Source organism: Cygnus atratus, chromosome Z (genome assembly GCF_013377495.2).
Source record: "Cygnus atratus isolate AKBS03 ecotype Queensland, Australia chromosome Z, CAtr_DNAZoo_HiC_assembly, whole genome shotgun sequence".
Classification (NCBI taxonomy): Eukaryota; Metazoa; Chordata; class Aves; order Anseriformes; family Anatidae; genus Cygnus; species Cygnus atratus.
Genome location: NC_066396.1, coordinates 30,038,963 through 30,064,844, shown reverse-complemented (window position 1 = coordinate 30,064,844; position 25,882 = coordinate 30,038,963). Strand labels below are relative to the sequence as shown.

Sequence of the window (25,882 nt, the reverse complement as noted above, 5' to 3'; positions counted from 1 at the left end):
GCTAGAACTGTGCAGTCTTAGGTCACCAAACAATACTGCGTTGACTGTGGGCCTGATAATATTTCTGCTTAGTCAAACAATTGAGATTAAAATGCTATTTGCATAAATTCTCTATGACCGATGTGGACAGTATCTTGTTAAGTGTTTTGGGTGGGTGATACATAGTCCAGATTTCAGTTAACTTCAAAACGATCTTAAAATAGTAAAGTCACAAAGTTTTTGAGTCAGTTCACATTGTCTGTTAGGTGCTGTGTTTCTGATGTCATGTGAGTCACCGTAAAGCTTCATCTGCAATCCTCTTGAGTCATGGTTTAAGCTACCTGTTTAAGGTTTTAGCAGACTGCTTCAAACACTGTATTTTAGGATGCAACAGGCCTGGTTTCAGAGCAGTGTAGACTGAAAGGTGAAATACTGTTTTTAGCTGTAAAACAAAGAGACAAAAGCAAAAAACTGTACTTAAAAAAACCATCTTTTAAAGAATAAGAGAATTCAGTGAACTGTTGCCAATGCATTTTAGCTAGAGCTTGAGTGGAAATTTAAAGCTAAGAAAACAGGTTATATTTTAGATGTCAAGTATTTGCGCAGAATACCCAAACAACTGTTTTACCATCTAAATCATGAATTCCTCCTTCCAGAAAATGTCAATGCCCACATCTAAACATAAATTTTAAGAGTTACAATTTATTTTCAAATATGTAGTATTTAGGAAAAGTAATGTATTTTGTATTCAATTTTGTGACTGTTAGCTCTCCAAATGTATTACTGTTTTCATCTTAAAAACAGACAGCAAAATAAGTAACAATCCAAATTGCAGGTAAGAGCCTTTTCATTTAGAGAACTATTGTAAGGGGAAAAAAAGGGAGGGGCACCATTTTTTTTTCTGAGGAAGTATTTAAATCATGTCACCTTCTTCACTGGAGGCCTTATTGTATGTTGTATGCTTAAAAGTCTACTTTCTATGAATTATGCAGTCCTGAGAACAAATGGAATGTTTATTTTTTTTAATAGACTATGTTTTGAAAGACTACTACCGTTAGCAAAACAATGTCATATTTGGAAGGAGCTTTTGAAGTTAATTGATAGAGGTGAGGTTTACTGTGATAACTGCTTTTATGTCATTTACAAAAATATGGAAGGTTCAAAAAAGGTTCCTGTTTTACTCAGTCTTGTTACTTGATATACTCAATAGCATGTTAGCAGAATTCTTTTATAGTTACAAGGTTTTTTGTTATTAAGGATGAAGAGAAAAAAATTGAAGTGATGTTAGATGAACTGTAAATGCTGACATGACTTTTTTTAAAGAAATGTGTAACTAACAGTTCTCACAGAACAAATGTGTTTATATATCTGGTATATATTCGACGATTTAATTTCTGAATACTTTCTTATTTTAACTTCTAATTTGTGGTCTCTAACATTAAAGAATTCTTGGTCTTGAGTAGATCAAAAACTTAATCTTGCACTGCTAGTGGAAACTGTAATGCTCATTTTAATATAGTGAATAGCAATTCCTGAGTATAGACAGGTCTTTCAGTTCTAATTCCTGTCTTTAACTGATACTCTCTCAAAAGAGAACCTTCTTCCAGCCAGTTTTCGTTTTTGTATGTTGTGTTTGGTGCACTGGATAGTAAAAGTAAAGATGGAAATCCCTGGCTTTTCCTTATTCCTTACATATATTAACCAGTATAGCTGGAGCTTGGATTTTACAGTTTCTTAATTCCAAGACTTACCTAAAGTTGGTCTAATACTGGGTTGTAATGGAGGTGATTTATCCAATTATCATTTTTGTGCTTTATGCTGAGTTTTATGAGAAAATATTTTCATATTCGCATTTCACACACTTTACACCACAAAAACTATGTGAGTTAAAACAGTTGTTCTTTCAGTTGTAATGTGTGTCTTTCATGAATGAAGAGAAAATTCAGCAGTAGGATGCTATGTGCTTCTGTTTTTCCAATTCCATATTTTGTCATAAGGAGCTTAATGTCACCAGAGGTAACTTAATGCAGAAAACAATTCCTGTATATTTTAAAGTTTCTGTGACAGTAGACCAGTATCTACTGAGAAATAATGCAGTTAGTCGTCTGAACTTAGGTTTTAATTATACATATTTTTGTTGTCAGAGAACACTGTGGTTGTAGAGTTACTCCCTTTCATTGTCACTTTCAAACAGGAAAAGTGTGTTAGTATAGGAGGAAATCCAGAAGAGATGAGCAAAGCTTTCTGCCATGTGTCTAATGGTGCTTGCTTGGAGTTTTGCAACCTTAACACAGAGCTCTTGTGTCAGTGAATGACAAATAATGGAGATTCCTCTTCTCCACTTTGACTTTTCCTGTCTAACGGCTTGATACGCTGTATAGTCCCAAGTTATGCTGACGTGACATCTTTGTTTCCATTCGAAAGGAGAATGTGAGACATAGTTTGTCACCTGTAGGTGACAAGCAGTCCTGAGCATGATATGAAAGGTCCTACAAATTTGGTACTCTTTTGTTTTTTATCTCTTAATCTTTGGGGGATTTCCCTTGTTATTCTGACCTTGCTGGAGGAAAGTTTTCTTAGAGGATTATGGATCTATGTGATAGTTTACCTTCCTATGCTTGTGAAATCTCCATTAGTCCTACATGTATTTGGCTGAACTGGACAGGAGAGGATTAGATTGGAGGAATGAACTCATGATAATGCCATGCAACAGAAATTGCTTCTTACTGTTTTGTCATTTTTAAGGTTAAATAGTATTCCTCAAAGCTCTTCTAAAACTTTATTTTTTCTTTGACAATATCCTTTCAGTGTAGAACAGTGAAAGTGACTTGGTAAAACCTCTTCTGAATTCACAAAAATACTGATTTAAATATGCTCATAGCAATCATTGCTCTTTTTTCTCTCTTATACTTTTAAGGAATATAGTACAGATCATCAGGAATGGGAAAGTGAGAACCTTTCCTTAATTTTTGACAAGGTGTTTTCTTTTCGGATGGATTTTCTAAGGCAGTTAAATTTGAATTACAGTTCATGTTTCAATTAACATGATTGCCAAATTACTGACTTGCTGTAGCAGTGGTAAGGGGATACCCAAAACATGGTGTTTATGAATGTAGATTGGCTGGGTAGTTTTTAGCTGAAAACTTTTCATAACTACTGGGAGCAAAACTTACTGGAGAATATGACCATGTTTTAACTGTTGCCACAGATATGGAACTTCTTTAGAAGTTATGAAATGGAAGATGTAATCATGTTATTCTGTATCTTTGATACAAGGTTGTGATTATTACTGTGCCAGTGTTCTGAGTCAGTATTGCAGACTAGTACTGAATAAGAGGGGAAGTGTAATCAAGGTCTAACCTCAGCATAGATCAGAGTGTTTAGTGTTCTGAAGTCAGACTTTGACTTCCCACATCTTCACACCTAGAAGGTAATAACATTCTTCTGGGAAGCTCAAAGTTTGTCTTGCTGTACATGTAGACAAGGAGTGAAAAGGCATCTGAAGAGCAAATATTCTTATCTTTCAAGAAGGTGATGAGTTATAAACGGTTGAGAAGTGAATGTCTGTGATAGAAGGACAGACTCATGAGGGTAATTCCGTAAGCAACTAGCATATTGGATATCCATTTAAAATAGATGTTATTACTGGATTTAGATGAATTAGGATTTAAAACCATGGTTCGGATGGTGTCAATAGTAATAGGCTTGTTGGATCTTGACAGCTATGCTGAAGTAGATCATGAGGAACAGCAAAGTTTGCAGTGCAAGGCACAATATAAAAGCACAAGAATTTTAACTGTGTACTTGAAACATAGATTGGATGAAATTCAAAACATCCAGGGGGTTGAGAAAACAGGAGGGATAAGAGGCTGCTTTGATGTGCCTGAAGCAGACGTTGAAGTAAGTGTAATTTCAGTCTCTTATATTCCAGTTGGTATAGAAAACCCCAATATAACATACATCTGCTGTAATTTCAGCAATTTCTTGAAAGATTATCCTTTAGAAGAACCTTAATGAAAATTCTATACCCTATACTTGTGCTCAAAAAGGTTAATAGCAATCTATCTGCTTAAACTTTATTTTACAGTATTTTTATTTCATCAGAGTATTTCTTTAAGTATTTGGGTATTTTTTTTAATTTATTTTTTAAGTTTTGTGTATGAGATAAAGCTCTACCTGAATGTGAATGAATGAATTTAACAGCCTGGCAGCAGTTTTGTAGTATCTGATATACTGTCCTTGGGGGTTTTGTCTTCACCTTTGTCTTCAGAGTGGAAAAAACTTTGTTGTAATGGTGTCTTGTCTCTATATCTGGAACAGCCCATTAACAATGTTGAAAACTTTAAAGGAGGTGTTCTACAAATACTTGTGGTTTCTTTTCTTTTGCAAGTTGTAACAGTGTTCTTGATGACAGACACTGCGGCTTGATGCAACTTTAATAAACCTGGAAACATGTACAATTGGATTTACTTCCATTGTTCTGTAAGTCAGCATTGTTAATGCACTTGTTCAGACCTGCCTTGCTGTTTTAACTATATGAAAGTATATGCAAGGTCAATGTGGAAGATTCAGAAGTCTGTAGTAATGCTTCGTTTTCCAGATCACTGCGTGTTACATTTTATGAAAGGAGAGATGCTGGGGTCAAGATAGAAGATCAGGAAAGCAATAAGGAAGCAGGACATGTTCAGATCTTGCCAAACCTTTGAAAGACGTGCTATTTATTACAAATTTGCAAAGAGGAAAACTCTTGCTGTTTTCTTGATTTGGGAACAGTGGAGTTGCATCTAGAATGCAATGAAGAAGCAGGAATTTTTGCAGTTTAATGTTAAAACCACCTTTCTTCTTCTGGGGAAATAAGGCTCTGCTGCATATGCTGCAAAAATTGAATTACTACTCTGATATTGTCATTTGATACTTTAAAGCACTGATTGACATCTTCAAACAGGAGCCATAAGGTCTTGAACATTCATAATGAAGTTCCAAACAATCTTAGAAATATTCCCATTTTCAAGTCAAGATGATTTACATTATGATAACTATAAATGGGTTGTATTGCTCTTGCTGAGGTAGTTTACAAATGTCAAGAGCATTTCCAAGAATTTTCTCAGAGCTGGCTAAAGGGCTCTATTCTAATAAAATGTTGATTTCCAATAAATCTTAGAACAGAAGTATTCAGACAGCATACTATTTAAAAGGAATAAATGTAAAGGATCTGTGAACTCTTTTTTCGCTCTCAGCAATGACTTTGTTAAACAAATGACTTGATCAAAAATCATAGATCTGTAGAATCATAGAATGGTGGAGGTCGGAATGCTCCTGTGGAAGACATCTTTTCCAGCCTCTGTGCTCAGGTAAGGTCACCCAGAGCAGGTTGTCCAGGATGTTGTCCAGGCAGATTTTGAAGATCTACAAGAAGAGAGACTCCACAACCTCTCTGGCCAACCTGTGCAAGTACTTGGTCACCTGCACAGTTTAAAAAAAAAAAAATTTACTGATGTTCAGGCAGTCTGCTGTGTTTCATTTTGTGCCCACTGCCTCTTGTCCTGTCACTGCACACTACTGAAATGAGCCTGGCTGTGTTTTTTTTGCACTATCACTTTAAGGATTTATATACATTAGTAAGATCTCCCCTTACACTTCTCTTCTGTAGGCTGAACAGTCACAGCTTTCTCAGCTTTTCCTCATAGAAGAGGTGCTCTGGTCCCTCCATCTCTGTGGCCCTTAATTTGATTCTCCACATCTGTCTGGCCAGCACTGGCTCCCATACTCCAGGTGCAGGTTCACCAAGGCTGAACAGAGGGGAAGGGTGACCTCCCACCGCCTGCTAGCAACCATTTGCTGCAAAGGCAAGCTGTGTCTTGCTCAACTGGGTATCCAACAGGAACCCCAGAGCCTCTTCTGCCAAGCTGGTCTCCAGCTGGGTGCCTGGGGTTGTTCCTGACCAGGTGCAGGTCTTTGCGCTTCTCCTTGTTGAATTTCCTGAGGTTCCTGTCAGCCCATTTCTCCAGCTGTCAAGGTCCCTCTAGATGGCAGCATGACCTCTGGCATGTTAACTGCTCCTCCCAGTTCTGAGAGGATATACTGCAGCCATCATCCAGATCCTTAACGATGACGTTGACCAGTATTGCCCCCAGCATTAACCTGTGGTGTGTACCACCAGTTACTGGCCCCCAAGTAGACTTCATTCTGTTGGTCACCACCCACTGGGCCTGGCCATTCAGCCAGTTTTCAGTCCATCTCACTGTCTGCCCATCTACCCCACAAATCAGCAGCTTGTCTCTGAGGACCTTCTGGGAGGCAGTGTCAAAGGCCTTCCTGAAGTCCAGCTCGGCAATATCCACTGCTCTCCCCTGATCTGTGAAGCTGGGCATTTTGTTGCAGAAGTTTATCAAGCTGGTCAAGCGTGAATCCCTGCTGACTGGATTGCTAGACGAGGAAAGTAATGATGAAGGAAAATCAATTACAGTCAGCACTTAACTATCAGTCAGAAATCATACTATCTCTTGGAATAGAGATTAGAACAGATGATAGCTCAAAACAGAAGTAATTCACTGAAGTTGTATTTCTTCTGCTTCATTCACTCTGATGATCACCATTAATTTAAAATTTTAAATTAAAAAGCAGTGACGTAAAAATTGTTCACTTTTGAGTTATTTTTGTTAATTCTGTTTTTTTTTTTTGTTTATTAAATACTGTCTTTAACTAAGGACTGGAGTGACACATGAAACCAGGAATACATTGTTTCAAGCAGTATTTCAATGAGTGCCCTCCGATAGAACCTTCAGTTACTTTGAAATCTACTTTTCAGAGAACAGCATTTATTTCATATTTACTTTATTGCTTTCAGCTACCTCTGTTACTGGCTTATGCTGATACTCAATGTACAGGTTTCCTTCATCATCCTTCAAACTTCAAAACTTGTCTAGTGGGACAGGTATCTAGTATCCAAGTTAAGGTATCCAAGTTGTCTAGTATGCAAGTTAATGTTACTTGTGTGTGTTTAATACAGTTTCCAGCTTCTAGGGGTGAGCAGGGGCTTGCTCTGTGGGGAAAAAAAAAAAAGGTATTTTCCTGCATTCCTGCCACAAGATGGAGTTTGTTTTCATTAAAAAAAAAAAAAAGGTGTGATAGCTGAAGTGTTACACAACTGCACTGTCCTTTAATGTAGATTGAAAGCATATTGACAGTGTACTTGTTTCAGTTTGATATTCAAGTCATTGTGTCAGCAGGTGAAGTCAGGAAATATACCAATTCAGCTTTTGTGCTGTGATCCTGCCAGCCCTGGATGTAGGTTGGTATCACATTATTGGAGAGAAATACTATCTCAAATTCCTAGAGAGTTTTTATTTTCTATCCGTAGATAACTGAATTATAGTTTAATTTAGGTTAATATGTTGCAGTTTGCTTGAAAAATAAGATGTTTGTTTATTTTTCCTCTTTATTCTCTGGTAGAGAATGAAAGGAGCACTCATTTGTTGCACGTTCTTGATTTTTCACTGAACACGGAAGGGCACTTGCCTTAGATGTCTGTAGTTGTCCCTTCCCTAATCTCACAAATGGCTTAGCTCTGGAAATGGAGTACAAAGAGCTGATCCTCTCCTGTAGTATGGGAGGGGAAAAGAGATGAGAGTTGCAACTTCTGTCCAAGTAAGATGCCTCATATCCTCTTTTCGTCTGAACTGAAACCCAAGTGAGATATGGAGCCTGTTAGAAGAATCAGTGTGGAGACATACTTAGTAATCATGGCGCACTTGAATCTTTGTAGTAGATGAATAGAAGTTTATACAGGAATAATGTAGGCTGACATTTCCTAGCTTTGGAATACTTCCATTTGTAGCAAAGTAGAATTATTTGAATATATTTTTGATCTGTATATATTTGAATACAAATCAGTCTTCCTTATTCAGTAATGTTATGGTGTAATTCCATTAAGGGGAAATAATGCTTTTTTTCTTTTAAAAGAAGTGCTGACTTTATCACAGAATCACAGAGTCATCTAGGTTAGAAGAGACCTCTAAGATCATCTAGTCCAGCCTCTGACCTAACACTAACAAGGCCTCCACTAAACCATATCATTAAGCTCTACATCTAAACGTCTTTTGAAGACCTCCAGGGATGGTGACTCAACCACTTCCCTGGGCAGCCCATTCCAATGCCTAACAGCCCTTTCAGTAAAGAAGTTCTTCCTAATATCCAACCTAAACCTCCCCTGGCGCAACTTTAGCCCATTCCCCCTTGTCCTGTCACCAGGCACGTGGGAGAATAGACCAACCCCTAACTCGCTACACCCTCCTTTAATGTACCTATCGAGAGCGATAAGGTCGCCCCTGAGCCTCCTCCTCTCCAGGCTGAACAATCCCAGCTCCCTCAGCTGCTCCTCTTAAGACTTGTTCTCCAGACCCCTCACCAGCTTCGTTGCCCTTCTCTGGACTCGCTCGAGCACCCCCATGTCCTTCTTGTAGCGAGGGGCCCAAAACTGAACACAGCACTCAAGGTGAAATTGAAATTGAAATTTATATAAAAAAAAGTGCAGTACAGTGTTAATCTTCATTACAAGTACTGCCATGTAGCAGAAACAGGAATAAGAATACACTAATATCTAATTATCAATCTTTATAAAACATTTATTGAGTACTTGTCCAAATAAGTATTTCTCTACCACACAGAAAATAACTTGTAACTATTGGAATGGGAGGCCATTGTTAGTGCCTCCAGATGGTAGGTGTAACAGTAACTTCCTTTATGTAGTTGCAACTACTGAAGAACAAGACCTCCTGAGTATTTCAAGATCATCGTCTTCTTCAGTCTTCTTGTTTTGGTTTGGGAAACTCTTGATTTGTTTTGATGGAGAGTGTTATTATTTCATTCTTATGTGATTAGGGAGGAGAAGCATAAACAAATAGATTGGGTGAAAGCATTGTCTGATTTATGTTCCATCTGTGTAGTGCTTCCTTGAGTTACTGATTGCTATGCATTTGTTACTAATGTACGTATACCCTGCCAGGCACTCTTTTAAAGAGCCACGGGCATAGAAAAGTTGGTTGGAAGGAACCTCTGGAGGTCACGTAGTCTGGTTCCTTGTTTAAAGTACTACTGTCACAGATGCCAGATCATGTCAGCTGTGACTTTGTCTAGCTATGTCTTGAAGACCTCTAAAGATAGAAATCTATTTATTGAGCTACTGTTCCTCTGTTCCCCTATGAGAATTTTTGTACTGAAATGACTGGACATTCAGTGGCACAAACTGCCCAGAGAGGCTGTGTAGTCTCCCTCCTTGGAGATCTTCAAAATCTGCTTGGACACAGTACTGGGCACCCCACTCTTGGTGTCAGTGCTTGAGCCAGGGAGGTTGGACCAGATGACCTCCAGAGGTCCCTTCCAGCCTCAACCATTCTGTTATTTTGTGACTACTTTATCTCTGTGCAGAACTATTGTTGAACGGTTTCTAAATTACAGTTAGTAAAAACAGGAGACTGAGAAATGGGAAACAGGCAGGGTATGTTGAGTCACTACAAATAACATGAAGAAAGGATGCATATCAGCTTCTTCATTAGGATTTATTTTTTATTTATTTGATTATTATTTTTTATTGTTGTGTTTTTCTGGCTCTGATTTTTGTCAGCAATTAAATGTGTACATTGAGTATGCTCTGAAAGGTACAGTGGGCTATGGTTCAAAATACATCTAGTTGCTCTTGGTAACGTTACTTTTTTTGTTGAAGTGAGTCATTTAAGCCCTTTTAAACAGTCTCTTTACCTAGGTTTATGGGCAAGAAAGCTCTAGCAGGTTTCAGTGGAGTGGTTTGAGAAATTGCCGCTCGCAGGGTGCCTATTCAACCCCTTACTCTCCATACAGGACTGGTGGTTTAGCTTAGTGACTGTGCTCTGTGGAGGTAGGGCTGACGTGTTTGCATGGCCATGCTTTGTGTGACAGGGCCAGTACTAGGCAGCTGGTGGAGGCTGACATCCCTTGCCATTGCTGTTTTTGCTGAACGCATCTGCTTGTCATTTTAGAATCTAAACTCCAAGATCTCAATAGATGTTTACTGTAGAAATTTAATTTTTCATAATTTTATTAAAAGACATTCCCACTTAAAAGTATTCAAATTCACTTACTTGTAGGTGCCAAAGTTAGTCTGGAAACTGGACACAGGTGAGTTTATCCCAGGAAGTACTAAGTAAAAGTTTTTTTAAATCATTCCTTTATCACCTTTGTTGTGTTTTGTTCTATTTTGGAGCAAAAGAACTTGGTGAATGAGGAAAACCAGGGATTGCTCTTTTTTTTTTTTTAAGAGCTTATCAATACTATTGCTATAACTTTTCTTCTTTTGAATTTAAATATGTTATTTTACAAGGACATTATTAAGGTAGAAGATGAGTTTCTCGAAGTTAGTTTGCTATATATATATTAATTCTCTCTAGTAGTGCAAATATGTGTTGTGTTTTCTTTTTTTTGTTTTGTGATATGTGGTAGCACAGGATATAGGACATCTGGTGTGTGTGTAGTCTTCAAGTGGGAATGAGACTGCAGTGCTACACTGTACAGGTATATTATTAGTTCACAGAGGATGTCAGCTAGGGAACTAATTGTGTGGGTCTTATGGTACGTATATTCTATTAGCCATATTTTGATAATGCATAGATTGGGCTATATTTCATTTCTTTTTTTTCACCCCTTTCTTTTCTAAGAAGACTTTTTTTTTTTTTAAACCTTTATTCAGATTACACTGTAGATTGGGCTCAATTTCCTTGTGCTTCTAATCAGTTTTTCCGTTCTTCTTGTTCTGTCTGTTACCCCATATCTTTCCTACTGCATGTACTTCAGGTGTTGCTGCAAAGGAAGAAATATTTACTTAAGCTTTTGGTTATTAATTCTTCATTCTTCTGCTGTTTCAGAAGGGAGTGGTGGGGCAAAGAGAGAACACGTGTCTGTTATTTACATTACATTTTTCAAACTACACTGCATCGTACAGCACCTGAAGCTGAAAATATGAAATATTTGTTTTAAAATATGTTGAAAATACCGAAATAAAATTTAAATTTTAATTTTAATCATATTGAGATTAAAATTCTTTCTTTAAAGACAAAGCAAGATGGTCTGGCAGCCCCATGTTTTTATTTCTTTATGTTCTTGCCAGATAACATTGTTTTATGGTGTTAAGTAACCACCATATGTCCAGACTTCTTTTTTAGTCAGTCTGTCAAGAAAATTTGTATTAGATGTCTGCTTTAGTTCATTTAATGAACAGCATTATTCTTAATCATAGCAAATATGTTTTGAATGCAGCTGATTCCTTAAAATATATAATAAAAATGTTGATAATTCATTTTTTTCATGTTGTCAAAATGTTTGGGTCATTGTTTTAATAAAACATGTTTCTTTATTTTTATCATTTTTCCTGTAATGTGAAGTCTGTGATCACTTATTTTTGGTAGTTGAGAGCTCTTTAAATTTTGTTACGTGTTCAGTATATGGAGTTTCAAATCAGGGTTGATACCAGCAGTCCATCTAGCCCTGTGCCCTGTCTTAACAGTGTTTTATTTCAGATTCAGGTACAATGTTCAGGAAACCTCACAATGTAATAAGTGGAAAATAAAAATTTGATTCCTCCCCTCCACGCAATATTGGTTAATGATTGATTTTTTATCTTGAGATGTGAAGAATTTCTCAATGTGTTTTGTTTAATTATACATGTTTAATTGTGTGTGTGTGTATGTACGCACATCTTTGCAAACACAAGCAAGCGTCTATTAGGAAAAAATGCAATCCATGCCTGTTTTTCATAAATACAAATACCAAATCTGACTTTATTTGTGTTAAAGCAAGTAGTCTGTGATGATTCTATTTGACAATTAAATCAGCATAGTTTGTATGACCCCTTAGGTTTTTAATTACTGCTTAGGACTCCAGAATGTGAGTGCTGGCATAATCTCATGGTGATGGTTTTAATCTAAATGAATAGGTCAAAGTTTGCCATAGTAATGTAGAAATAACTATAAGAATCTCCATTATCTTGAGTTAGACTGGGTGATGCAGCCGCTTGTTTTGAGAAATGTGTGTAATCTGTTAATCCTGGTACTTTAGGCAGTTGACCACTTGCTTTGTCTTCAGGAAGTTTTTGTTGTTACATTCATATACAGCATAATATAGCATAGCTAAGTTGGAAGGACCCTAGTAGGAAGGTGTTTTTTTCTGAAAACTTTAGGCTTTGCCACTGCCAGAGTAACCATATCAGTAATCTGATTTCGTTGGTAACTAGCATATCGGTTTAGTGATTTCTAGATATTGCTTGCGCTTTGAGGGTATTTTTTACTGTAACGTAAAGAGGTCCCAGACCCTAATATGTAGTTCACTTTGCAGTGTCAGAGAACATACCTTGCAGGTAAGATACTATATTTCTTAAGTTTGTGGCATAACTTCTGGATTTTGCTTGTTCCAGAACACTGAAGTGAATGTTTATTCCGTGAATTAAATTTCTTGCAGTGTTACCTTAATTTGTTGGTGGTGTATTATGAGCATTGTAATGGATTTGTTCTTTTTCTTTATTTTATTTTTTTTTGAGAAAAGACTTCCCCACAGATACTTGTAGTTTAATGTTTGCTATTGCTGCGTCTAGTTCTGATTTGTCATGTTTACGTGACTCACCGTCAGCCATCTGTTAGTTATAGTTTAACTTTAAAGTCTGTATGTAATTTGGTTTTATTAATGAAGTACAACAGCATTATGAAGCTTTTCTCTTTTAATCTTAAAAGGAAAAAAATCGGTATCTAAAAAAGCAATCACAAAGAAGAGGAAAGGTGTCACAAAGACTGCCATACCAGAATTTCAGGTAAATGATTTTAATTTTTGTTTTAAATTCTTGAAAGCTGAATGCCTATATATTAAGTCCTTTACTGTCTTACACAACTTGGAAATCCTAATCAAAGGTAAATTTCCCTTTTCCAGATTAAAAGGTTTAATTTAATAATGTTTTTAAACATGCATTTCACATTTTCTAAATAGAAAATATTTCAGGATCTTTTATTATATGCAGCTTACGTAGTGTTTCACAGTATTGTTTAAGATCCCAGATAAATATGATGCAGGACAAAACATGGAAAACCAGTAGTGGTTCGTGGAATTTATAAGGTAGATATAATTTCCCAGGATAAAATTACTTGTGTTATTTTTTTGTGTTGTCATTGTTTTTTGTTTTGTTTGTTTGTTTTGTTGTTTGTTTTTTTTTAATGAGGTGTTTCATTGTGATCCTTGAATTGAATTCTAGCTTAATTTACTGAAGGCTTTGAAAAAAAATCTGTATGTTCATGTGTTCATCCTGTTTGTAACTTTTACCTCTTATCTGCACATGACCTTTAGACCAGAGAGTACTATGCAGAGAGTGGTAATTATAATAATGTGTTTTTTTATGGTACTGTAACAGAAGTATTAAAGTACGTAAGTTGTAAGTCACCATTTATGTATGCATACTTGCTTGAATTGAAGTTCTCCTTTGGTTTTAAGAATAAAACTTTTTTTTTTTCCAGAAAGCAGTCTGTGCTTTTCTGAGTCAATAGAATCTCATTAAGCTACAACTGTTCTGTAAAATCCTCACAATAAATTATTTTCATCCATTATGACACTGTGTTTCAGGTGGAGTTACTAGAATTTCCGGTGGTAAAATTGGTTAGTAGTCAATATTGAGTAAGGACTGATATTTAAATGTATTCTGACTTTCATCTGTGTATCTGTGGTAGTGGCTAAAATCATTCCAGAGAACTCCAAAAAGTAGGTAGTGTCTAAAAATTTCTGTTTTTCTCAGCACATTTATTGCATGCCATGGATGTACATAGTTAAGTTAGAAATGGGTTTTACATTATTAAACTATTGCATTTAAATAGCCCGTCTAAAGCATTATCTAAAACTTAACCTAACTTCTTGTCTAACCGAGGTAAAGTGTGTGTTTCTGTATCTATTTAAATGCAAAATTAACACTTTTACATTTACCTATGTAAAATGTTAATTAAAATTTAACAAAATAATCCCATCTCTTTTGATCAAATCTAGGCTTTAAGATCTGTCAGTATGAGCAGTTTAATCTTATTAGGGAACTTCTCAAACATTTAACTTTCCTTTTTCAAGAGGACAGGCAAGACTATTATGACTGTGTTACAAACACTTGCAAATATTAAAACATTTCTATTTGCAATACTCCTAAAACCTTTAGAGCAGCGTAAAGCATGTCTTGATACTTTGCATACATAGATTGCCAAACTTCATAAGATCATGTAAATATTTGAAGATGAGACTATATTTTTAAATATTTAATAAGACAAGTCTTTACAGTGAAACATGCAAGGGAGGGTATAACCATAAAAGATGTTGCAATTCATATCTAAACGTTAGCTCTTTTAAGGAAGAAAGCAAATAAATGAAACCTTTTTGAAAATTTATAGGCGGTTTTACATGCCTGCAGTCTACAGATGTAAGAAAGAGAAAAAAGTAAAAGCCATACTGTACTTTATTTCATAGGAATAGATCCCGCATCTTAGTGTAAATCCTTTAACTGAAAAAAAAAATAAAAAATTAAATCTGAGAAAATGAATCTTATTACATCTTTTAATATATGCAGTCACAGGGACCAAATGACCCAAGTTGTACATTAAAATTGATTATTAACAACAACAAAGAAAATTAGGATATAAGTGTGTTTAATAATCCTAACGTTTATAATGCCAGTTTTAAACATCCTTTTGAGGAAACATCACACAGATTTTCTATTCTCTCATAGTTTGAATGTCATGGACAAAACAGTGAAAGCACAGATCAGTGAAGATCAATGAACATCACTTTCTACTTATATGTAATTTCAGACCTTATACCAAGTTTTTAGCTCAAGGCTGTTCTTAAAAAAGCAGTTGTCAATTAAATTCTCTTTACCAAATAAAAGCACACAAAACGTATGCTGTTTTTAATATTTTGTTAATATTTTTAATGTTGTTGCACTTCTTTTAAAACCAATTCTGATTTACAAGGTTATAGTTACTGTTTCTTGTTAATGTTTTAGAGAAATGACAATAATTATACTCCTGTACAGCAAGGATACTAAGGTGGTTTTTTTTCTACCTCTGTCCCTGTTACAAAGTACCTTTATGTCCAGTAGTGTTTCCTCCCAGTCTTTTCCCATCCCTGTATACACACGTAGCTATATAGACCTGTGTGTACCATAACTAAAGAAGGAACACGTTTCAGGGAACTGGGCTAACACTTTGGCTTTTCTGTAACTGTGTCTAACAGTTTCAGCTTTCATCAGCAGTGGTCTATATTAAATACAGAGCTCAAAAAAGAGGTATCTAGATATTTTCCACTTGGAAATTGTGGTAAGAAAAGAACAGTTTCATGGGAAAGTAACTTAAAATCATGCAGAAAACCTGAATTTAGGCACAAAACCACACTGAAGTGTTCTATGTTTACAAAGCTTGGCTGAAGTTCCAACTGGTTAAATAGGGTCAAGGAGGGAGCATCCATGATCCAGGGGAGTGCACTAGCTGTGTATTTATGAATAGATCGGCAGATTCCATTATTTTTTTTTTTTACAACGACAAAATTCATTTATTAATTCTGAGGGATCACTGGAGAGTCCCAAGTTGGAATAGTGCTTGTCTTGCCTTAGAAAAATCTGGAGAGATTTCTTATTCCTGTCTTTCGTCCTTGGGGTTCTAGGAAGCAATGAGGGTCTTTGAGAGATTACCAGGATCTGAGATTGTATCCTAACGGGAGAAGTTCAACACTGAATTTGAAAATTTACTGGAAAACTCAATATGTGAAGCTTCCTTTGTGTTCAGTTGAAAAACAGAATGCTTATTACCTGTGAAAGTTCAGCCCATATGTAGTAAGTCCCATGCCTGATCTGAAAATGCCTGTGTATAGTGAACATGTACATGACTGATGTACGTGACTTGTACATTTATGGAAATACTGACAACTCAGATCTTTAAGTCACTGTGTGATGTTTCAGAGAGTAGGGAGTAATTTTTCACTCCCTTTAAGTCATGATGGAAATGTTTTTTTTCTCTTCAGATTCTTTTTCTCATGATAGATAATTAGAACGCGTGTTCCTCAAGAGCAGTGCGTGAAACGACAGTGAACTATCAGAATGTGACAGGAATATTAGATTGTAACATCAATACCTTTCTTTTTGCATTCACTTTCACTTAACCTGTGTAAACATATAAACCAATTTACAAAGGGAGTATTGCTTGCAGAAAATTGAATTGCTAAGTTCATGCAGTTAACAACCATAAGCAAAGAACCCTGAAACGTATATTAGAGTCTCATTATGAGAAATACCTGCTAGATTCTTTATCAAGATGATCTAAAGAAAATTTTCTTTTATTGTGTTTACTGACAGTCAGTGGATTTAATGCAAAAGAAAAAAACAGTTTGAAATTCTGTGCCTAAAATAATAATGATGTAAATAATTGAAAAGCATTGTTTTTTCTCTTGCAATATATTGCAAAATAAATGAAGTCATAAGCTAAGCTTGTTGAAGTAAGATAGTACGTAAAGGCTGAAATAAGCTATTACTTATTCAACACAATTTTAGAAATTCCTGATAATTTTACTGATCTTAATACATCCTAATGGCTGAGGCATCCTAATGGCATCCTTAAAAGGCTGAGAGACCTGGGGCTGTTCAGCCTACAGAAGAAAAGGCTCCAGGGTGACCTCATTGCAACCTTTCAGTACTTGAAAGGGACTTATAAAAAAGATGGAGAGCGACTCTTTGCACAGTCAGATAATGACAGAACAAGGGGGAATGTTTTTAAACTAAAAGAGGGGAGATTTAGATTAGACATTAGGAGGAAATTCTTCACTCAGAGGGTGGTGAGGAACTGGAACAGGTTGCCCAGAGATGTTGTGGATGCCCCATACCTTGCAGGTGTTCAAGGGCAGGCTAGATGGAGCCTTGGCCAATTTGATCTAGTGGGTGGTGTCTCTGCCAATGGCAGGTGGGTTGGAACTAGGTGATCTTTAAGGTCCCTTCCAACCCAAACTATTCTATGAGTCTATGATGAAAATTTGACTGTAAGTGCATTAGAATTTTTAGGCCAGTTATCTAAAATTTGAGAAATTCCCAAACTACTTATCTTTGTAGCTTTAATTCCCGTCTGTTTTACATACGGAATACACTCCACTCTTAAATCACTGTTCTTCTCATCTTTACTTCAAAATGCTGGCTTCATTATGTAAAAAATGTTGGCCAAATGATAGAATTTTCAGAAATAGCTCCTTCCCAAGCAGTGTATATCTTTAATATCTTATCTCAAATCCTGCTTTTTATAAACAAATACAGATTTCTTCTTGAATGCTTTTGTAGTTTTTTCAGCATAGTGTTGGAGTGTTTCAGATGCTAAACTCATTTTGACAATACATCCTGTAATCTGAACTGATGCTACCTTCATTGTTTTACCAGTGGATAAGTGGTACGCAGGTATTAGCCTTAAAGTACATCTGTTCTGATGCCAAATTGAGACATAGATTTGATTACTCTTCCCTGTCACTACCAGCCCCAAGACAACTAATTTTTATATATTTGCTTTGTGGTTTTTTTTATGTTGATGTAATTTGGACTGATACACACTGACAATTTCGCAAATCGGATTCTTATGTCTCAAGTGACTGTTCTGAAAATGAGAAACAGGACTAGGACCTGTGACAAGTTTGGCAACCTGAATTGTCCGATGACATGTGGAAGCTGTATGGTAAAGATAAAATTGGTATTTCCAGGAAAGCATTCAACTAACATGATACTGAAGTCATCCTTCTTAAAAAACTCTTGCCTTACTACAAATGAACTTTTAGAGAGAAGTTCATTCACTTCTAGCAAATGAAGTACAGAATTAAACGGATAGTATCTTTCTTTGGTTCATAGTTCTTGCTTTGTCTTTGATCACTGAATTAAACACGTTTGATATGAGAAAATAAAAAGCAACAATACAATTCAAAAACTGAATTGTCAGTTACATATGGAGTTATATGTGGTTATAAAGGAGTGGGTTATAATTGTGTAAAGGGAAATCTCTACCTATGGCTTTTTTGAGTTACGTCAAGGGCTTGATGTGACAAACTTGCACGTTTTTGTATAATAATGCTGTATCATAGGTTTGTTTGCAGGCCAGATGGGAGAAGAAAAAACATTGTTTGGCTTCTCTTTTACATTTATGTACTTGGAACTTCTTTACATGTAAAACAGACATGCAATATTGAACCTCATAGAGTTTCCCATAGCAATAATATTTTCTGGATCAAGAGAGAAACGGTCTGGAAGTTAATTTTTACACACTTTGTCTACAGCAACACAGTGAAAATTTCCTTATTCATTCTCTGTTTTGAACTTATGAATGTGAACACTGTAAACTTTTAGTTGAAGTTGCTCCATTTCCCTAATGCTCTTAAATGTACACAAATACTATGAAAATAGTTGTATGTATGATATTAGAGGCTTCTGAAATTTGTTTTGCTGAAATTGTCTGTTCTGTGTTAAAATAATGAAACAACTTAGTGTTTTTTGTATGAATTTACTCCAGATCTAGAACATCATGTGCAACTGAAGTAAAGATGTATTGTTGTGAATTACTGATTTGGCATAAAAAAATGATAGCAATTTTATCATAAGAGTGTATTTGTGGGCTTCTTGTGTTTTGTTTTTTTTTTCCTACTTGGAGTTGATTTTTTTTTTCTAAAGTTACTTCAACATGTTTTCAATAGTAATGAAAACATTCCCACCTAAGGGTGGAAAAGTCTTTAGATGCAGCGGCCTGAATGAATCTAATAGCTTAATCATTTCCAGGTTAGTAAGCCTGTAATTTCCCTAAGTGACAGTAAGCCAAAACTTAAAGGTCATTTGTGCTTCTTTGAAAATTTGTTCAAGCAAATAACATCCATATTGTGAAAGGAAAAATGTAAAAAGCTGTTTGCTAAGAACAGGAGTAAGAAGAAATTCCAGTGCATTAAGTATACTACCTTTGCTAAAACAAAAGAGATTTGATAGACATAGGTTTTCTTTCTGGAATGCTTCATATAAACATACAAGGTTCTGTTCATAGAAAAGTTGTAACAAGTGCAATAATGTTATAACCACAGCATAGTCCAAAGCTAGCACATATTAATTCACCAGGTTATTGTTTGGTACTCAAGCCTGTTCTGACTCATTGCTATGCTTGAGATAGATTTGGTAATTTGTGTCATTCACTGCAGTTTTGAGAAAATACCTACATTTTGGAATGGAAGCTCATATGCAGAAATACAATTTATATCTGAAGTAAAGTACTTTCTTAGATTTGAAGAGGTCCTGTTTTTTTTACATTAAATAATATAAGAAAATAAAAATCACATGGTTGGCACCAAGTAATAGCATGTGCTTTTAGATTTTATTTGACTTCATTGTGCATTTTCCAAGTCCCACATTACCAAGTGTTTATGTTCATTTGTTTTTTAGCTTATTTGCACTAATCTTGATGAACTCAGGGAATTAATCACAAAGATTGAGAATGAACTCAAAGATCTGGAGGACATTAAAAAGAAATCGGTATGTGACATAAAAAGTTTTCTCTTGTATGAGTATAAAACTATGCCAGTTATTTGCTGAGGCCTGTCGATTGAAGATTTTATGCCTTTTCAGTGATTGCATGAAACCTCATAAGGTTGGAGACCATAATCTTCATTTTTTCTGTGTGTAGTGCACTGTTCACAATGTTCTTTTGATAAGTAAATTCGATAACTAATTGTTTGCACTTTTCACTGCCAGAATAAAATGTGAGTAGTGGTAATACCTTAGAAGGAGCAGTTCATTTCTGTTAAATATGTTCCTTGAGAACAAACTCTTGCCAACAGGCAATTACAGGGCAGGGTTCTCTTATCTGTCTATGCAGGACTGATCAGATCTTCTTGTGCCGTGACTGTCAAGATGTTTATTAGGATTCCTAACTTTTATTTTGCAAATAAGTTACTAAATTTGGCTTTGCTTATGTTTTGTATTCAAGTAGGTTGTACAGGAAAGCATGCTATCTGGCTTTAGATACAATATTGAGATAGAAATTTTCCATGACGTACCCTGAGAGTATATGCAGCTGAAAAACTTAAAAGAATAACCATTAGAAAGAGAATCCACTATGTTTGGGGTTTCATTAGGAGGCACTGATTCTCCCCAAGGTGCGGGCTGGCTTTAAATACATAAATTGTGCTCATTTAAATGTCCCTGTACAGCCAGCTCTTGTTAGTAATGATTTTTTCACTGCAGTTTTCTTTATTAAACCTTTGGCAGGCATTTCTGTGTCTTTCCTATGAGCAGTAGTAGACAAAATTGTTGCTTTTTCTATACTTTAGAAATTAGGATGGTAATTTATGTGAATATCCTTAGTCTCATGCAGAAACATCCTTTCTTTCTAATTTTTTAAATACAGAAGAGAGACACAGTACAGTAGAGGCACTGAAAGACAAATTTCAGTGAAGACACAACATAATAGTTATCTGTCTTTCTTTGGATATTGTGACTTCACTTGAAGTTATTTTGTAGTTGCTAAATTGCAGATTGGTTTTAAGATAAGAATGTCAAGAGGTTATCAGAAAGGCTATGTCAACAATAGAAGAAAAAGCCAAAAATGAGAGTACACATCAGCATATCCATAATCCTAGTATAGGTGAGACTTTTCGTACTAGTAAAACCATACCAAGACTTCTTCAAGGGTAGACAAATGCTAAATATGTCATAATTGCTCTTTGAACTGAAATCTGATAATGTCATTATGTAAATAAGTTGCATGACTTCAGCAGGAATACTATGTTTAGTTCTAATCACACCATCTTAAAAACCAGACAAACTCTCAAGTACGGGGGAGTTGAGATACAACTCAATCAGTGGTCAGAAGTTGTGAGGTAAGGACAATCTTTCTTCGTGCTTGTATAGCTCTATCTGATTATGATTCTGGGTCTTTAAACACTTGTGATATAGAAGTACTACATAAAGAATAAAGACTAGGATTGATTGCTGAAGAAGTGATCATAAAGAAACAGTGAAGTATTGATTTAAAACATGGGGAAATTGCATACTTCTAAAAAATACAAATAAAAAGATAAGTTAGCAAACTTGGCTAGACAAAATGTGGTTTCACTTTGCAAGGGAAGTTATTAGAGTTGCATTTTTGATGCCAGTAATGCCATGCATAATTAAGTTAGATAACTTTAGAAGAGAGGCAGACTTTAGTCTGTCAGCTCTGACACAAATGGCACTGGCAGTTCCAGAAGCATTCACAATTTCTTTCAGTTTTCTGTAGTGCCTCGCATATTAAGTGAAACTGATTTGACAATGCAAATGTGGCCTAATGTGAAAGCTCATTTTAATATGATAAATGATGATAATTTTGAGGCTGTTCATGGCCTTTTCTTGTTTGGAGCTGAAGATGGTGGAGATGGTGGTGTTCTTACTACTTCATGGTATCTGTCTTGATGGCTTTTTTTTTTTTATGGTGAATCTTCTTCATGACTAGCTCTCTTGGTAATACCAGTTATAGTATTTGTTAACACATGTTACTGAGTTAAACTCTCATAGAAATCTTTAAAGCTTATGGTAAATACTAATGTGTATTAAAACTATAGCTTTTCTAATTTACATTAAGACTTTAACATACAACCTTTTTCTTTGTCCTAACTGTCCTTTGTTTCCAAGGAAATCATTCTAGACTACATGAAAGGAATTCCTTTTCCAGATTTTGGAAGTACTGGAGTCTATAATGAAAGAGCTGAACTATAAGACTTCTTTAACATGAGTAAACATACTGTTTGCTGGCATTTTTGTAGATAGTTGGACTCGTATCTGACACTTTTCAGAACATCATCTTCAGCCAGCAAATGACATGAGAGATATTTAGCTCAAACAAATTTCTTCGGCAAGTTAAAAGCAAATTAGAACAGGGTTATGTAAAGGAAAGACATGGATAATTTTAAATGTAGGCATTACTACCAATTCCTCCCACAACAGTGTAATAATAAACCTATTTGAAAGAATTTTCACTACTCTGTTGTACATCTGCAATACCTTTTGAATTAGCTATGAATAGAACTTATCCATTTCACTTCTGCTTCGTTACTGTTGAGTTTTTTATAACAATGATGAGATTTGCATTAGTGCCAGTTTGCAGTAACTGTTTAGAGAAAAAATGAAATTTGACCTTAATTCTTTAATGCTAAACTGAAATTCAGTCTTAGTATTACTTCTTCCCAGACTGCTCTCCTGTTGAACTCTAGCCACAGTTCAGATGTGAGGCTGCATTTTCACACATGCTTTCAACTGACATAAGCAAAAACTGCTGCCAAAAAATAGTTCCTATTCTCCATCACTCCGGCAGCTTCTGTTTTCTCTGCCACTCCATAAGAGAGGGCAGCAAAATTCTTTGTTCAGCTGCATGGTGAGATCGAGTGTGCAATAAACCAAACATTCTTTTCTACAGCTGGTGAGGTGGTTTTAACCCAGATCATTTTCCTAGAGCAACTTCTTGTGCATTTGCACAAATACCTCTCTGCTTGTCTTCTGCCACAGCTTGAAGGATTGCTGTAAGGACAAGAGTGAGCATCTGGGAGCAAAAGAAATGGGACTGCTTTTGTCATGAGAAGTGCTCTTTTGTGGCAGCTGAAGTTGTCAGGGATATTACAATCATCTGAGACATGCTGATAGTACAATCATCTGCTCTAAAATTCTCTATCCATTCAGCTACTAAATAATTCATCTCCTCACCACCTTATGAATTTCAAGATGGAGAGAAGAGAGTAAGTTAGGCAGATTTGTTATTTATAGAGTATTTAGATGGAAAAAAAGAAAGCTGGAGACGCATAAAGGGGAATTGAGGGATTTGCATCAAGTGGAGGAAATCTAATCCCTGTGCACCATTTTGTAAAATGATGGTGGGTAGCTCCATCAAGAATGTCTAATATAGAATGACTTCTGGCTTTGGTGCATGTCCTAAAGCATGTGTCCTGGCACATACATTGTGTGAGGAGCTGTAGAAGGAAAACCAAAGGGAAGTTGGCATACTGTGACTCGAGAGGAGACTTCAGGAGGTGACATCTCCTTAGGTGAAGTCTCCTTTGTACCTTTGAAAGGGATGGAACCTTTCCACAAGGCACCTCCTGCAATCTGGGCAAAGAATGTATTGCCATTTTCTGAAATTATGTCATTGTAGCTGTAAAGAATTTCTTTTTTGACTACTGAAGATATTAGTCTTTATTTCAGTCTGTCTTTACAGGAAAGTACACAGTGCTAAATCTCATTTTTCCCCCTCGTTATTCATGATTCTCAGAGAATGTCTTAAAGTTTTCATCAGAAGGTCAAATGCAGCATACATCATGGAAGTGAGTCAGAAAGCTGCCAGCACTCAAATAGTACCTGCCTTGTGTGCTGCTGAAATATAACTGTAATTTGGATCTGTCATCTATTGCATTGAGTGCTGGGTATTGTCAGTAGTATCTTAGATTTCTAGTTTGTAAACTGTTCTCCGATCCTGCTCTATTTGACATCATGGAGCACTATGTTTTTTAATTATGGAGTTACAGTAGGCCAGCCCCTGATGGATTGCCTTAAAATTGTCAGTGTAATCTGAAGGCTGAAGTTCTTGATTTTATTTTGCTATGTAGAAAATTTTATATCCTTAAAGGAAATCTAAGATCTAAAATCTGAGATAGGCTAATAGGAACCAAAAAGAAGCCAAGTGAAAAATGGCAGTTAACAAATGACACCTTTACAAATCAGCATATATGAAGAGTCAGGAAGTAAGGAATTTGTTTTAAGTGAGGAACTTCCATTTTTTTAAATTAAAAAAAGTGTTACTCATTTTTGTGTATTTGTATGTGTGCACACTCATGTACCTTGCACATATTTTTAAAAAGTGTGTTTTGCTGTGCTTCTTAACGTTTCTGTGTGTCACATTTGAAAAGTGATGTCCTTTCAGTTTAAAGCAATATGAATAAAAAGTAGAGTAAAAATGGAATGAATATGAAAAGAAAATTTACAACAAGAAAAATTAGATTTTAATAAAAATTGTATGTTTTGTTGCTAATACTATCATAGGTAAGATGCAGGGGAAGTCATCACTAGTCAGTAGACAACTGTGAATCTGAAATAGAGTGTTGGCTAAAAATCATTCTCTTGACATTTTACTCCATTTTTATTTCATGTTTGCTGAGAATTTGTATGTATAAGCATGACAGTTCATTTGAATGGGAGCTCTTAGACATTTGCTCTAACTAGCAAATTGATTAAGAAATGCAAGGTAGCACCTTTTATCCTGATCAGTATGCAAGATAACAACTAACAGTCTGAAATTTTTAATCAATTTTTTTTGTTGTTTTCTGCTGTGTCAGGTAAAATGAGGGAGAGTTTCAGAGTGAATAGAAATTTCTTTACTGCCATTCACATCATCACTTTCTTTAGTCATCTGAAGTCATTTTTGCATGAAACTGTTAAGCTATTCTGTAAGTCAGTTGTATGTATTTAACTGTTGTATAGTACAGCAGAACTTGAGTATTTTTTAATCTCTTCTTGCCGTTGTGTAGTATCAAGCTGTGACAGGATTGCAGATGCTTGTATCAGATAGTAAATTTCGGGCTTTTCTGCAGATGTTATTTCTTAACCTGACTTTATAGTAAGCATGTTTGTTGTAAAATGAACTGGGTTGCGACATGATTAGTTAACTCTAGACACTGTCCTATGTCTGTGTTAGAGCTTAGATCGTCTGAAGAGAGCATAAACATTCAAAGATTCTTTGTTTATTGAAATGCAAGACTTGGTTGTTAGTGCCGTTGGATTTGAATCATTGCATGCAAGTCTGATTGGTAACTGCATAGATGTCTGCGGAGGGAGAAGAGAGACTGGAGCCCAGGATTCCCGAAGTTAAGTACACAAGGTTAAAATGATAAAGGGCAATATGTTCCAGAGTAGGAAGCCAGACTCTGCCTACAGGAAAAGTCAGACAAAGGTGAGGGGAAGGAGAGTTAGCTATTCAAAGGACACTAGCCAAGTTCACAACTAACTAAGGTTTGTAGGAAAGGGACTGAAAATTTTGCTGTTTTGCAAAGGTGTGTAACACTCTAATGTTCTTGACATAATAATAAGAAAGATAAAAACCTCCTTCTTAAAGGTTTTGGATTTTGCTGTTTTCTAATGTTGTTCCTGAAGGTTTAAATTAGGTAGCTGTGTTTCCCAACCCAGGTGAACATCTTGGTCTATTTTTAGGGGTGGATATATCTTCCAGGGCAGTATGATGGAACAGTGTCTTTTTGTTGTTGTTAAATTTGTTCATAGGAAATGGAAGTATCCAAAGTAAGAGAAGAGTGACTTTTTTTCACTGCCACACATTAATTAAAAAAAAAAAAAAGAAATAATGCAAAATGGCTAATTTACTAAATATGTTTCTGAAATACTTCCTCTGTTTATAGTAAAGAAATGGGCAATATTGCCATCTGTTTGAAAATGTTTGGTAGGGGAACTGTGTTTGAACAAGACTGAACAAGTATTCCCAAGAATGCTTGGCAGAAACATATGCAACCACCAAAAATAGATTACGGCTTTTACTAATATTTCAGTGATTCAGACACCAGCTTAACAAATTGTAAACTGGAAAAAAATACAGTGTATTCTCATTTGGGTTCTGTGGAAAATTCATTGGTACTGGGTTAAATTTTCTTCACTTGTTAGCATGAGGTGGACTTCCTTCTCCCAATTCTTCTATTCCCTCATCAGTGAAATATGCACTGTGCTTGACAATTTGGGATGTAAGGAGTTCTCTGTTATACTTGTTTGCATAGTATTAATATACATGCAAACAGATAATTATACAGTCTGAGAAATCTGTGTATGCTTTTGATTTAAACTTTA

The 25,882-nt window shown here is 35.6% G+C and overlaps 1 protein-coding gene across 1 annotated transcript in view; it reads left to right on the top strand.

Annotated features, from left to right (window-relative positions):
* KIAA2026 (KIAA2026 ortholog) overlaps positions 1-25,882 on the top strand; it is a 59,568-nt gene that overhangs the window by 12,417 nt on the left and 21,269 nt on the right. The window contains exons 4-5 of the mRNA XM_035567686.2: positions 12,732-12,808; positions 19,457-19,546. Of these exons, the coding sequence (XP_035423579.1) occupies positions 12,732-12,808; positions 19,457-19,546 (167 nt within the window). The remainder of the gene's footprint in view (positions 1-12,731; positions 12,809-19,456; positions 19,547-25,882) is intronic.